Source organism: Microplitis mediator, chromosome 6, assembly GCF_029852145.1.
Source record: "Microplitis mediator isolate UGA2020A chromosome 6, iyMicMedi2.1, whole genome shotgun sequence".
Taxonomy (NCBI): Eukaryota; Metazoa; Arthropoda; class Insecta; order Hymenoptera; family Braconidae; genus Microplitis; species Microplitis mediator.
In genome coordinates this window covers 20,319,543-20,334,910 of record NC_079974.1, presented here as the reverse complement: position 1 = coordinate 20,334,910, position 15,368 = coordinate 20,319,543, and the positions used below count along the sequence as shown (strand labels likewise).

Genomic DNA, 15,368 nt, shown 5'->3' with positions numbered 1-15,368 from the left:
CATGTTTAGAGAGTAAACTAAAGTAGAATATCCATATATTAATATTAACTTAAACTAAAATTAATATTAACTTACTAATATTAATATTAACTTAATATAAAATTTGAAATACTTCTTAATGCTTTTGAATATTTTGAATACTTTTGAATATTTGAATACTTTTGAATATTTTGAATACTTTTGAATATTTTGAATACTTTTGAATATTTGAATACTATTGAATATTTTGAATACTTTTGAATATTTTGAATACTTTCGAATATTTTGAATAATTTTGAATACTTTTGAATCGCTTTTCTTATGAGCATTTAACATTACAAATCGTTTCGAATATTTTCTTTTAATCAGGAAATATTAGTCATATTTTTTATGCTAAAAACTTAATATAAATAAGACTTCTGAAGAGTTGACTAGGTTCTTCTCTATTTGAAATCGTAAGTCATCGCGTAATAATTGTTTTTTCGATCTATTTTATGAATTGAAAATCTTAATACTTCTCAATAAATCAAAGTTTCTATTCGTAAACAAAAAAATGAAAGAGTGTCAACAATATTTTTAAGACAAACACAAATTTTTATGTATTGTCTAACAGCTATAAATTTATGTCTCTTGATCACAATGTTGCGCAAAAAATACAGCGTATTGAAGGTATAACTAATATTAATTAATAGTCAAATATAAATAAATAATTTATAAGCTTAAGCAATTTGTTATAGAACTCAAAATTTTTTTATTTTGTTTAAAATATACATTGTTTAGTAAATTTGTAACCCATTAAAGTATCAGCTCTTGTGGAAGTGAAACAAATATCAGAAAGTGTAACAGTAAATACTGTAGGGTATTTTTAATAAAAGGAATATTCTAGCAGACATTGTAAGAATGGTTAAAAAGCCATAAAAACAATAAAATATCTTTAAAATATTACAAGAAATGATGGCAGCACTATCCAGCCGGTGAAAGTCCTCTTGTTGAAGAGAGAAGGAGTAGTGGTCCTCATATAGAGGGGCAAGAGGGTGCGGCTGTCCAGACATTTTCTGTCCTGCCGACTAAGATCATGTCTCCAAAGTTAATATTTCTTCTAGGATGCTTAACTTTATTTACCGGTGAGTACTTGTTCATAAATTTTATTTTTCCATTGTCTATAAAATTTCAAATTTATAAAAATTAATTAATTTTTTTGAATTTTTTTTTTTACCTATTGAAATAATCTTTTTTTATGCGTCATAATTCTTCTTTTCATTATTTCACTGAAGAAAATATATATTTTTCTCGAGTTCATATTGCGATGAAACAATTAAACTTAAAAAATAAAATTAGAGTTGATAAAATAATTAGTTGAAAAAATAAAAATAAAATAAATAATCATACGTATATATAACGTTTTAATATGGTTATAAATAAAAAATAATCAATTTTTTATTAAACCTACTTTGGAGAACCACTGATGCTTTCCCCTACCGATTTGTTGCCCTGACATTTCAAAGACTTTCTACTTCAACGAGAGAGTTCGGTGACCCTGCAATCGTGTTTTATTCAGTGAAATGATGTTTTCATCATTATAAAACAGTTGCAATTCATATAACACTAATATCAAATAATTATTTAAATTAATTGCATATGTTTACAATATATTTACATATTTTTATATAATATTACACTGTAAAAAAAATTGTTTGAATTTTCAAAGATTGTATATAACGCAATAAACACATACATTTGTGCTTTAAATTTCATTACTAATTTCATATAGAATTTAAAATACACGTTTTTGAATTTTAAAATTAACACTTTGGATTTTCAAATACTTTTTTTTGAATTTTCAAATAAGTATTATGAAATTTCAAATATAATTTTTAAAATTCAATATATGTTTTAGAATTTTCAATACTTGCTTTGAAAATTTAAAAATCAAGTATAAATTTGAAGTACGTTTATTAAAATTCATATTTTTTTTCTTAATTTTGAATACACTGTTAAAAATAATTTGAAAATTACAATACAAAAGGGATTGAATTTTCATAACTAGATATTTGAATTGTATTTTCAATGAAAAAAGCTTTAAATTTAATATACGTAATTTAATAATCAAGCTGGTATTCAAAATTAAGAAAAAAAATATGAATTTTAATAAACGTACTTCAAATTTATACTTGATTTTTAAATTTTTAAAGCAAGTATTGAAAATTCTAAAACATATATTGAATTTTAAAAATTCTATTTGAAATTTCATAATACTTATTTGAAAATTAAAAAAAAAGTATTTGAAAATCCAAAGTGTTAATTTGAAAATTCAAAAACGTGTATTTTAAATTCTATATGAAATTAGTAATGAAATTTCAAGCACAAATGTATGTGTTTATTGCGTTATATACAATCTTTGAAAATTCAAACAATTTTTTTTACAGTGTACCAGCTTGATTATTTAATTACTTATATTAAATTTAAAGCTTTTTTCATTGAAAATACAATTCGAATATCTAGTTATGAAAATTCAATTTCTTTTGTATTGTAATTTTCAAATTATTTTTAACAGTGTACTTACATAATTTAATTCATTTATAAATTCAAATACTTTATTATAGTTCTAAGAAAATAACATATGAATAAAATCAGAACAAAAAAACGAATAAAAAGAACTTTAATTTTTAAAAATTCAAAATTTTTTAATCATAGGGTAAGAGCACCAGTACCCAGTCCTTAACCAGTAGCCAGCCGGTCATATAATTTAACATTGGCTCAAAATATATGTAGATATAATTTAAAATGAGGTGGCTGGGTACTGGTGCTCTTACCTTATATTTATATTTTATTATTATATCTGAGCCATTATGTCTAATTTTAAAATATTTTTATAGTTTCCGTAAGAGCACAAGATGATGATTCTTCAGATGGACTCGATCCCAATGCAGAAGAACTTTGTGAAAATCGTCCTGGTGATGAATACTTTCGGCTTAGTACAGATGGCGATTGTCGGGATGTCGTAAGGTAAGAAAACGACGACTGTTTACTCGTACGAATAAAATTCAAGTTTTTCTTTTTTCATCGTAATAAACACCAACAGTTTTTTAAACCCTGGTGGAAATTTTTCGGAATTTTCTCTGAAAAACTAAAGTTCTAAAGACTTTTTCAGTTATTCAGAGAAAAGTCAGAAAAATTTCCACCAGGGAATCTAAAAATATGAATTTTTTTCTTTTTTTCTTAAAATAATAATTATTATTTACATATTTATACAACTTTAAATTAATGTTATTATTTACAAATTATAATTCTGACATTCTGAAAATTTTGATTTACTAAAATATTAGAAACTGGTTCGTGAATCATAATAATTTTGTTTCTTCCAAGGTTATCAAGTACTCGAGTAGACATATAATATAAAAATAAAAACGTAAAAACTTGCGATGACGTTCGTGGAAGGAATTCCTTGAATTGTTTATATTTTTTTTTTCTATATTTTTCAAGTATTTTCTTTTTCTTCCATACAAACTTCTGGAATTTAATCCTAAAAATATTACGAGTATAAAATATATTAAATTAAAATTTTTATTAAAATCATTTTCAAAATTATTTATCATATGAAACAATGGTATAGTTTTAATAGTCAATGTGATAATTACTAATATACAGTAATAAAATAAAATAATTTAAATTCATTATCAAATGTGTATAGAGTTTAAAACCGTAAAATTTTTTTGAACTGTAAATACTCGATAAAAAATTTAAAAAAAAATTATTACGATAAATTTAATAACAGGTGCGATAAAGCTAGTGAAATTGGGGTAACTCGATTAGCATCAGTTAAATGTCCAACGGGTTTAGCTTTTGACATCGAACGTCAGACATGTGACTGGAAAACAAATGTCAAGAATTGTGATCAACTTGAGAGTAAGATTATTTTTTATTTAATATCAAGACTCAAGACCCTGCGTTTTTGACCCTCTAGGTGTACAAGATCCGGACTGAAGCAAATCACGTGTCCTAGTGGATTGGCTTTTGACTTGGACAAACAGACCTGTGACTGGAAGGGCAAGGTCAAAAACTGTGACCAGCTCGAGAGTAAGTGACGCACGGGGAAATGCTGGACTCATGTTTTATCATCTTTGAGCGTTTTTTTTTTTAATTTTTATCATAATCAAACCATAATTGAAAACACGCTCAAAGGGATTGACAGATTTCTGGCTCGGTCATAGGCTCACTCCGTAGCACGGCGAATTCGTAGTACTCTTTCACGAGATTAAAACTGAAGCAGTTATTTTACCAAAAATTATATAATAATTATTATTTTCACACAGAATAATGATTTTTTTTTTTACTTTGACTGCTTGATTTTTTTTCTCATAAGTAGGCATGAGATTTTTGCCTTATTTTTTAAATGAGTAGTTCAAATTTTTGATATTACGGGGAAAATATCGGTTTTATTAAAAAAGTTTTCGAACAAAAGTTGTAGGAAATTTAATTTTCTAAAAAAAATGTCTCCTATGATTTTTTTTTACGATCAATATTTTCACCGTAATTTGAAAATTAAGATTCATAATGAATGATTCAAAATTTGGGAAATTTTGAAAATCTTAATTTTGAAATTACGGCTTTCTTATTAGTCCTAAGATAAAATTATAAGAGACACTTTTTTTTAGAAAATTGAATTCCCTACAGCTTTTGTTTGAAAACTTTTTTCATAAGACCAATATTTTTCCGGTAATATAAAAAATTTCACACCACTAATTATTAATTATTTTTAAATTAACGCAAAAATCCTGGCCCTACTCATAAGTTATTAACTAACACCTACCTATATTTTTGTTGCTTTCTAATCGCTAATGCTCATTTTACTTTTTTTTAATTAATCGCTTTCTCACTGTCTTATTATCACTCACATTATTTTTACTAAAAACTTTCAATTTTTATATTCTTTAGCTTTTTATTCTACCTTAGTATATAACTCGTTTATGCTAGATTAACTAACAATTTCTTTTATACGTAATTTGCTTTTTACATTCATTTACACCATTAACATACATTTTAAAATATATTTTTATTTTACCGTTACTTTTTTTCTAATTATTCCTCTTAAATTACACAATCAATAATAATAAAAGCAAAAATTTTTTAAAATTTTGATTAATTCGAACTTTAGATTATTCAACTCATATTACTTTCATTAATATATATTTTTTTTTCATATTATATTCAATACCTACATACCTATGTTACTTTTTTCTTTTTCATTACTATAAATAAAAAAAAAAGTGGTACCAAATCCAAGTAATAAATATTTTTCATCCCCCACTACTCTTTTGCTGCTCTGTTTTGCTTTACTTGTATTACTATGTAACAATAAAAAATAAATAAATAAATAAAAAGGCACATGAAGGTCTTAAAAATCAGTCATCATCAATAACAAGGAAGAGGCAATTAAAAAAAAAAGCTTTCTCTTACGTCATCTTCCTCAACGCGTGCGTCGTCGTGAGTCGTATGAAATAGTACCCGTTCTGCTTGACGTTTTCGACTCAATCAAAAAATAAATTTTAATTTATCGGAATTATCATCAATTTTACCGCGCAAATATTTCTTGTGCAGTATAATTATAATTTTTTTTTTTTATTAAAATTGTTTAAATTTACGGTTGAAATTGGAAACGTTGAATGGAGTTAAAATAAAACGCGTCACAATATTTGTATGATTGCAATATAAATGACAGACATTACACTTACACTTTTCCCTATGTAGATAATAAAAAATGATCCAGTAATTTTGATATAACGTCTAAAGAAGCTGTATTTTTGAGTAGTGTACAGTAAAAGGGCAAATTCGTATGGTCGGGTCTTGGATACAATTGCCGTAGTGCTGATTTAATAATTAAATTTTAAAGCCTAATAATCATTACATAATTTTCACAGAGCCACGTAAAATACTTCCAATTCTAAAAACCGATGAGCCTGTTTGTCCTGAAGGAAAACTTTCCTGTGGTAACGGCGAGTGCGTAGATAAGGAACTTTTCTGCAACGGCAAACCTGATTGTAAAGATGAGTCCGACGAAAATGCATGCAGTAAGTTATAAAATTATATATATAAATATATATACATGAAAGTAGACAACTTAGTCCTATTAATTAAAACAATTATCAAGTATTAAAATTAATTAAACTTCAATTTTTTTTATGTTTCATCGTGAATATATTCCCTGATTAAATGAAACGGCAGATTGCCATTTCTACTCAGAACCTAACTACCTCATACCAACTTTATTCAAAAATTGTTAGCCCTAATAGCTCAGCTCAAAAATTTCTTGATTCTAAGATTTCTTTACTCCATTACATCATTATTCCAAGACATCTCTACCCGAACTTTTGAGAAAAAGTAAACAACTCAGTAAGCAGGAAAATGCTTTCTTTTTCTCAGAAATTTGGGTAAAGTTGTCTTGGAATAATGATGTAATGGAGTAAAGAAATCTTAGAATCAAGAAATTTTTGAGCTGAGCTTTTAGGGCTAACGATTTTTGAATAAAGTTGGTACGAGGTAGTTAGGTTCTGAGTAGACATGGCAATCTGCCAACGAAATGATTTGTGACGATTAAAAACGATTAAAAATTTAATCGTCATTAATCGTCCTTAACCGTCATGGTTTTTCACATTCAATCGTCTCTAATCGTCAAAAGATGATTTATTATTTTATGATTAAAAACGATTAATGACAATTAAAATTTCAAATCGTCATGATTCGTCTTTAATCGTAAAATAATATTTTGCAATTTCTAGTCCTGCATGAAGATTAAAAACGATTCATGAAGATTTGAAATTTTAATTGTCATTAATCATCAATTGACGATTCTAAACGATTAAAACATTTTTAATCGTCATTAATCGTTTTTCTAATCAGGGATTCTTTATTACGAAATATTAAAAACTAACAAATACAATTTTAATATTTTTTTTTCAGCGGTTGAAACAGATCCCAACCGTGCTCCGGACTGTGATACAACTCAATGTGTACTTCCTGACTGTTATTGTTCCGCTGATGGTACTCGAATCCCCGGAAACATTGAAGTTTCACAAGTTCCACAAATGATAACTATTACCTTCAACGGTGCTGTTAATATTGACAATATTGACCTTTATGAAGAAATTTTCAACGGACAACGTCATAATCCAAATGGCTGTACTATACGCGGAACATTCTTTGTTTCACATAAATACACAAATTACTCAGCTGTCCAAGACTTACATAGAAAAGGTAATGAGATATCTATTTTCTCATTGACGCACAAAGACGATCCACAGTATTGGACTCACGGAAGTTACGATGATTGGCTCGCTGAAATGGCCGGTGCTAGATTGATTATTGAACGTTTTGCAAACATAACAGATGGTTCAATTATTGGTGTTCGTGCTCCTTATCTTAGAGTTGGTGGTAACAAACAATTTGAAATGATGGCAGATCAATTTTTCGTGTATGATGCCTCAATTACTGCTTCACTTGGACGTGTTCCAATCTGGCCTTACACTCTTTACTTCAGAATGCCACATAAATGTAATGGTAATGGTGGTAATTGTCCATCAAGATCTCATCCAGTTTGGGAAATGGTTATGAACGAACTTGATCGTCGTGATGACCCAACATTCGATGAATCGCTTCCTGGTTGTCATATGGTTGATTCATGTTCTAACGTTCAGGCTGGTGATCAATTCGGAAGACTACTCAGACATAATTTCAACAGACATTACAATTCTAATCGTGCACCTCTTGGTCTTCATTTCCATGCATCTTGGCTTAAAAGTAAAAAAGAATTCAAAGATGAACTTATTAAATTTATTGAAGAAATGCTAACGAAAAATGATGTATACTTTGTTACTATGGTTCAGGTTTGTTTATTTTTTTTATTATTTTAATTATCTACACACTGTAAAAAATTTTTTGGACCCGGTGTAGAGTAAATGTCTCGGTGTAAAAATTACACCGAATTCGGTGTTGAATTTAGGCGGCGTGAATTTAAAATTTTTACATCGCCAAACGTGTAAATGTATAATTTATGATAATTTTGAGTTAAGAAAATTAATCATAAAAATATTGAAATCCCGATGAGAAGAAATTTTATACAATTGTATAAAATTATATATAAATTGGATAGAAAAAATGGCCCGATCCAATTATATACAATCGTACATAATTATATCTAATTGTATACAATCATATACAAATTGTATACAAATATATACAATTTGTATACGATGGTATGTTATACATTTGTATATAATTACATACTGCCCGATGAAAAAAGATTTTATACAATTATATATAGACTATATATAATTGGATAGAAAAAATGGCCCGATGGTTGGTATACAACTGTATAAAAATCGTACACAATTCTATATAATTATATACAATTCTATATATTGCAATTATATAGAATTGTATAAAATTGTATATAATTATATAGACTTGTATACATTTTGTATAGAATTGTATACAATTTTTATACAGTTGTATACAATTGGATCGATCCATTTTTTGTATATAATTTTATACAATTGTATAAAATCTTTTTTCATCGGGTGTATTCGTATAGATTATATATAATTATATACAATTCTATATAATTGTATACAAATGTATACATTTGTATATAATTTTATTATTCTTTTTTGCATTTTTATATAGAATTATATACAATTGTATTACAATGAGTAACACGGAATGGTGTAAAAAAGTAGACTACACCATGGAAAAATTACACGGATGCAAAATTTACACCGAAAGAATATTACCCTGGTGGAAATTTTTCGGAATTTTCTCTGAAAAACTCAGTTCTAAAGTTCTAAAGACTTTTTCAGAGTTTTTCAGAGAAAAGTCCGAAAAATTTCCACCAGGGTGCACCGTAATTTCACACTACACCGCCGTGTAAAGTTCTTCGGGTCCATTTTTACACCGAAATTTTTTACAGTGCATATTTAAAAATATTATTTATATTTATGATTATGTAATTATCAGGTTATCAAGTGGATGCAAACTCCAACTGAAGTAACAGCAATAAAAGACTTCCAAGACTGGAAAGAAACTTGTGATGAAAAAGGACAACCGTACTGTTCTTTACCAAATGCATGTCCTTTGACTACACGAGAACTTCCGGGTGAAACTCTACGTCTCTTTACATGCATGGAGTGTCCTAATAATTATCCTTGGCTTCTTGATCCTACTGGTGATGGATTTAATGCTAATTAAAAAAATAAATTTAGGTAAAGATATTATAATTGATACTAATTGGTCACCAGACGATAAGTCTTAAAAATGTGATGAGACTTTGATGAAATCTTTGTCCTCAAGACTACCTTGTAAATAATATCCACCGAATAAAATCCACATCATTTCTTTTATTGTCTTACATAGGAATATAATGTGCAGTAAAAATAAAAATTCTAACGATAATCATATCGTAATTGTTTTATTACTCAAATAGTAATTTAAGTACTATATAATTATTGTCAAACAACAAAAACATAAAAACGTAATAGTAAGATATTATTTTTTAAATGTACTTATTAGAAAACAAAAATATTTTTTTAAGTATTAAACAAATGAGATTAAAGTATTCCAATCAATACAAAATAATGTTAATAAATTAAAAACAACTAAAAATATATACAACATTGGTAACATTAGTTTATCTTCATTTTAAATTCCTAATATCCTATATCCAAAACTTTTAGTATAAAAAATCTAAGTACCCAGGTAGCACACGCCTTTGTGACATTTATAAGATGTCAGTTTTTAAGCTACTTTTTGACTTGTCGATAAGGCATCAATATGTTGACAAAACGATCAGAAATTTGTCATCAAAAAATGATCTGCTTAAAAGACTTAACGCAAGTGACGACAAAAAGTAAATTATAAATAGTGGAAAAATAAGTCATCTAAACGACTTTTCAATTGACATAAGACAGGAAAAACAACACGTTTCTGTCTCCGGAACCAACATTTGCATGTCGTATTCATACCAAAAAAGATGACTGAGACAAAAAAAATTTGTCTTGTCCTTTTAAAAGACATCTTAAAGTTAACTCTTTGCTACTTGGGTATAAGTTATGCCCTGATTAAACAAAACGATTCACTCAATGATGAATGTATATCTATATAGTAGTAAAATTGAATCGTTTTGAATTGTTTTGAACCGTTCCTAATCGTTTTGAATCGTTTCTTTTAATCAGGGTGGTTTACGGCGGCATTTCATTTTACTGATACTCAATGTCAGAGATAATAATATTTAAAAAAAGGAAGTGTTTATTGGTGCGATTATCGGAAAATTTATTATCTATATTATTAAGAGAATAAGGAAAATTTTGTTCCCGCCATATCTATATTTTAATAAATCATTGGAAATATTTATTTAATTTAAAATAAAATGGTATAAGTCAGTTTAATCAATAATTAATCACTGTCGTTAAATAAACTTTTTTTTATTATTTGTCAATGTTCATTGTTTTTTTTTTTTTTTATTTATTAAATGAATAATTTTTTATTTTTGATTTGAAATCCATGTTTTTATATAACTTATTCTATAATAAAATATAAATAAATTTTTCATTTTCACTAGAATAAATTTCATAGAATATTAATAAAGTATTAATGAAGTACGCGAATAATAAATATAGTGAAACTTATAAGTTCATTACTTATGTATACATTTAATATTTTTATTTTTTTGCATGATACCGGCATCGAAACTCGAAGTTTCAGTGTCTCTACAGCCCGTCGAAAGAAGCTAATTTCAAGCCGATGCTGCAAACAACTGCTAGCGAATTCGTAATTCAAAAATACCTTCATACAGCGGGTAGAAACATACATTTTTCTTCTCTCGGGAAGAAACACAATTGTTTCTGCCCGGTGTCAATTATATTTAATGTTCATTGGCAGCCTTATTACTCTCATTTGTTTACTTGTCACTTTAGTTTACTCATTTTATTTTTTAAGTGACAGTTTTAATTAACCAAATATTTACTATTTAATAAGTGACTGTAAATCAAAGAGATCTCATTCTCTAACAGTTCTCCTTATCATCGGCTTGAAATTAACTTGTTTCTTACTGGCACTTAAAGTTCCGATGCAAGTAATCATGAAAAATATAGTGTGTGACTCAGGATAAAACACGATTTCAGACTGCGGGTGATGCCAGCCAACTTCACCCTAGTTTGAAATCGTCTTGTTTCATCCCTTGTCACACAATATACTATAACTTGTCAATATGGATGTTAATAGCTTGAAGATCCTGGTGATTGGATTCTACTAAGACTTTTTTTTCTAACAGCCTTGATAATTCTAACTGTTTCATTTTTTCGCTATTGGAATCAATTTCTTTTAATTTTTTTTCAAGATGGTTTTACAACCGCATTCGCGCCGCGTCACTTTTTGAACAGTTTTGACAGAAAAAAAAATTTGTCGGATTTTTTCAGTCAAAAGACAGCAAGTGAAAATTTTTTCAACTTTGTGACGAAATTCCTTGACATTTCCCTGACTTTTCCAGTATATTTATAACTCCCCGAAATTTCCAGGTTTTACAGAAATGTGGCCACCATGTTAAAACTGTTTTATTATTAAATTCATAAATTTTTATTCAATCAAAATTACTGTTTTAGAAAACATTTAAGTATACATGCAAAAAGGCCCCTAGAAGCACATGAACAAAACTGACAGACAATAGTAAAAAAAAAATTAAATTTGTCATGACTGTAACGCAAAAAATATTTAAAATATTGATTTACAAGATGTATTAAAGTTATATATAAAAATATATTTACACAAGGATATTGAGAATATCTAACAACTTTATTATAACAACTGGTCAATTAATTTACCCTGGAAAAAAATGTTGACAGTCATACACACCACATATTTATAATTAGTTTAACAAGTATCATGTTTTAATTAAATAATTTAAAGCATCATCATGTTTATTTTTACATCCATATTCGGATTACCATTTTCTGGTAAAAATTAAATTATTAAATCTATATTGCCTATGGTGCGTAGTGAATTGAATTAGTCAATAAAATCGACTTCATAAATCATTGCATATTCATTAACTAATTTTAAATAATATATTTTCGGTCATATACCCATATAACTACAGAAAATAAATGCTCCACAGATACTCAAGATAATAAATAATATTACCAACCAGAATGGCAGCGCATCTAAAATAAAAAAAAAAATAAATAAATATATATTTCTTTAAATAAATAAAGAAAAAAATGACAGTAAAGTTGGCGGACATCTGACAATTTTTTAAATTTTTAAATAATAAAATGAAATTGTTTAAACAAAAAAAGGAAAAAATAAACTTTTAGAAAAATCTACAATCAGTACATGCATTTTTTTTATTTTATCAATTTAATTATTCAATTTTTTTATATGTAATTTAAAAATTGTCTTATGTCTGATACATTTGGGGCATTTCACGCCAAATCGACCACTTTTCAACCCGACCCCTTTAAATTTGGCTGAAAATTTTTTCTCTTTTTCTACCCCATCAAAAACTTTTCTCATAATTTTTTCAAATTTTTAAAAAAATGGCTTTTTTTATTTTAAATAGCTATAACTTTTTCAAAATTCGACTGATTGGGACGTTTTTTTTTTTCAAAATTTTTGTTTTTAAATGTACTTTTTGAAAAAAAATACAAAAAAATTATTGCAACCTATCTTCATTGTTTTTTTGTAGATTTTTAGAAAAAATCAAAAATTTTTCGATGTTTACCATTTTTGAATTTTGATTTTTTTTTTATATAAAACTTTGACATTTTTTTCAAAAATTTATAACTTTTTTTCGGTTGGGTGAAAAAATTTGAAAAAATTATAAGAAAAGTTTTTGATGGGGTAGAAAAAGAGAAAAAATTTTCAGCCAAATCTAAAGGGGTCGGGTTCAAAAGTGGTCGATTTGGCGTGGAATGCCCTATTTACACTCATCTAAAAAATATAAAGCAATATTGAATTATTAATAATATTTAAAATACTTACGTCTAAACGGAATGCTATGAATACAAATTCTGTTATCGACAGAAATACTAACGACAGCAGTTTCTGAATTACTTGTAATCGCTGGTCCGTCTAATTTAGTTGGTAAAAATTCCAAACCCGTAACAAACATACTGTGAGCACCTGATATATGCAAAGCTTTTTGTAAACTAAAGGCAACATAAATATCAATACTGCCAGAGAACATCGTGCCAACAGCTAAAAATTTTCCATCATCTGACACAGCAATTGCCGACAATGTTTCTTTATAAGGTGCTGATTTAATTATTGAGCCTTGTTCAACATCCCATAATTGAAGATAACTAGGGTTTTTAGATGATGTTGCATTCGACAGTATATATAATTGCATTTTAGATTTTTTTTCATTAGGAATTCTAAATCTAAGTCTTTTATAGACATATTTTGCACCATTAGGTGGAACCCATGAGAGTTCTTTATATTTTGTACCTTTAACAACATCCCAAACCAGAGCTCGACCATCTTTAGCAATTGTTGCAACAAAATTACCATTGATATCGAAATCTATATCATCGATTTCTTTAGTATGACTTTTTAAATCATGAATTTTAGTTAATTGAGGAAATTTCCATAGTCTTATAACACCATCCAATCCTCCAGTTGCCATTACTTTTCCATTAAGACTTATTCTCACTATTCTTTGTAATGGGTCTGATTCGCTATAAATTATAAAATAATAAATAATTAACTATATCTAAATAATCACCAATTGTTAAGTTTTGATTTTATGAAAAGTTAATTTAAAATTCTGACAAAAGTAGGGTAGAAGTACCATTTGTGGCCACTGGTCCATTTTTGGACATTTAATACTTCATTTTTAATAATGAAAACGTATTAAAAAAAAATTTTATTGCAATAGTGTGATAAGAATATATATTCAAACACATTTAAAAAAATTAATTATGTTGTTGCGTATTTTACAAATTATTTTATTCAAAATTTCTAAGTGGCCAAAACTGGTACTAAAGTGGCCAAAAACGGTACTTTTACCCTACTGAGAAAAAAAAAAAAATGAATAAATTTAAAAAACTAATGATCCTGAAGTTAGCAGACAACTCAAAATTTTCGGATTTTTTTTTCAACAAATCAATTACAAAAAAATAAAAAATAAAAATATACACATGTAGAAAATTTTAAAAACTACAGGTGCAATTTTTTCAAATTTACCGCCTAAAATAAAATCCAAAAATAATTAGATGTCTGCTAACTTCAGTATCATAAAAAATAATCTTGAAGTTAGCAGATAATTAAAAATTTTTGGATTTCTTTTTCAATAAATCAATCAGAAAAAAAACAAAAATAAAAATATACACATGTAGAGAATTTAAAAAACTACAGGTGCAATTTTTTCAAATTTTTTTTTTTAATAATTTACTGTCTAAAATAAAATCTAAAAATTATTAGACGTCTGCTAACTTGAGTATCATTCATAAAAACCATACCTAAAATCTGTTTGAATACTAGTAGAAGGCTTAAGAATTAGCTGCAATTTTTTGTGTTTTACATTGTAATTATTATCTTGTATATTTTCAACTTTTTCATCTCCTAATTTAGTTTTAGTGTCTTGTTTTTTCTCATTCAACTTTCGTTGTCGTAAACTATTTTCATTATCTTTAGAATTATGATTTATTCCTGCCACAACTTCGCCATTCTCTACTGCCACAACTCTTGGTATGACATTATACAATTGACAATGACTTTCTTGGCCAGCTACTAGCAACGTTTTTTTACCATCATTAAATGCAGCACAATTCATAACAACACTAGGCCCTGTTTCATGTCTTGTAACTTCTTCAGCAATAAAATTCCAGCCATCATGTGACAATTCAAATATTTCCTACAATCAAATTGTTTAAAAACAATAATTTATTTAAATTTAAATATCAGAATAAATGTAATAATAAAAAACGAATAAATATAATTACAAAGCCATTAGCTACTCCTGTTTTTGCTGATCCTCCTCCACCTCCAACGAGAACGTGTCTACTTGTCAACATCTGAATTGTGTAAAGAGGAAAATTTACCCGGGCCAAAAGGCCTCCTTTATTTCGTCTTGGAGGCATATCCAATAAATAACTAATTTACTATTTAATAACATTCACTTGCTACTAGATATCGCATCAATAATTCCGTTATCGAAAAAAAATATTTATTGTTAATTTATGATACATAAATATGAGGCCAAGTTCCACGTTTCACATTGGCGCCGCATTCTCCTGCATTACATGTAATTCACTCACGGCTAAATAGTAAGATTTTATCAAACTGTCACAGTTAATACACAATATGTACATGTCAGACCAACTTACACACATAAATAATCTTGG

At 27.1% G+C, this 15,368-nt stretch overlaps 2 protein-coding genes across 3 annotated transcripts; one reads left to right on the top strand and one right to left on the bottom strand.

Moving 5' to 3' along the window:
• The first annotated feature begins 946 nt into the window (after window positions 1-946).
• LOC130670286 (chitin deacetylase 1) lies at window positions 947-9,424 on the top strand. 2 transcript variants are annotated; one of them, XM_057473617.1, is made up of 6 exons: window positions 947-1,103; window positions 2,856-2,985; window positions 3,944-4,056; window positions 5,898-6,047; window positions 6,937-7,859; window positions 8,989-9,424. In XM_057473617.1, the coding sequence occupies exons 1-6, from the start codon at window positions 1,055-1,057 to the stop codon at window positions 9,217-9,219; spliced, it is 1,596 nt and encodes a 531-aa protein (XP_057329600.1). In that variant the 5' UTR covers window positions 947-1,054; the 3' UTR covers window positions 9,220-9,424. The 2 variants fall into 2 exon arrangements, with proteins under 2 accessions (XP_057329600.1, XP_057329598.1); XM_057473615.1 differs by lacking the exon at window positions 3,944-4,056 and adding an exon at window positions 3,755-3,885.
• LOC130670288 (prolactin regulatory element-binding protein) lies at window positions 9,201-15,355 on the bottom strand. Its single transcript, XM_057473618.1, has 4 exons — window positions 14,967-15,355; window positions 14,484-14,878; window positions 13,006-13,700; window positions 9,201-12,185 (listed from the first exon to the last, which is right to left on the bottom strand). The coding sequence occupies exons 1-4, from the start codon at window positions 15,102-15,104 to the stop codon at window positions 12,100-12,102; spliced, it is 1,314 nt and encodes a 437-aa protein (XP_057329601.1). The 5' UTR covers window positions 15,105-15,355; the 3' UTR covers window positions 9,201-12,099.
• Window positions 15,356-15,368: the final 13 nt, after the last annotated feature.

What these genes read in the sequence shown, in the direction of transcription:
- LOC130670286 (XM_057473615.1), top strand. Translation starts at nt 1,055, where the DNA reads ATGTCTCCAAAGTTAATATTTCTTCTAGGATGCTTAACTTTATTTACC. An exon ending in GTCCGACGAAAATGCATGCA is followed by an intron (nt 6,048 to 6,936) that starts GTAAGTTATAAA and finishes TTTTTTTTTCAG; the next exon opens with CGGTTGAAACAGATCCCAAC. An exon ending in ACTTTGTTACTATGGTTCAG is followed by an intron (nt 7,860 to 8,988) that starts GTTTGTTTATTT and finishes TGTAATTATCAG; the next exon opens with GTTATCAAGTGGATGCAAAC.
- LOC130670288 (XM_057473618.1), bottom strand. Translation starts at nt 15,104, where the DNA reads ATGCCTCCAAGACGAAATAAAGGAGGCCTTTTGGCCCGGGTAAATTTT. An exon ending in AGTATTCAAACAGATTTTAG is followed by an intron (nt 13,701 to 14,483) that starts GTATGGTTTTTA and finishes TATAATTTATAG; the next exon opens with CGAATCAGACCCATTACAAA. An exon ending in TCATAGCATTCCGTTTAGAC is followed by an intron (nt 12,186 to 13,005) that starts GTAAGTATTTTA and finishes TTTTTATTTTAG; the next exon opens with ATGCGCTGCCATTCTGGTTG.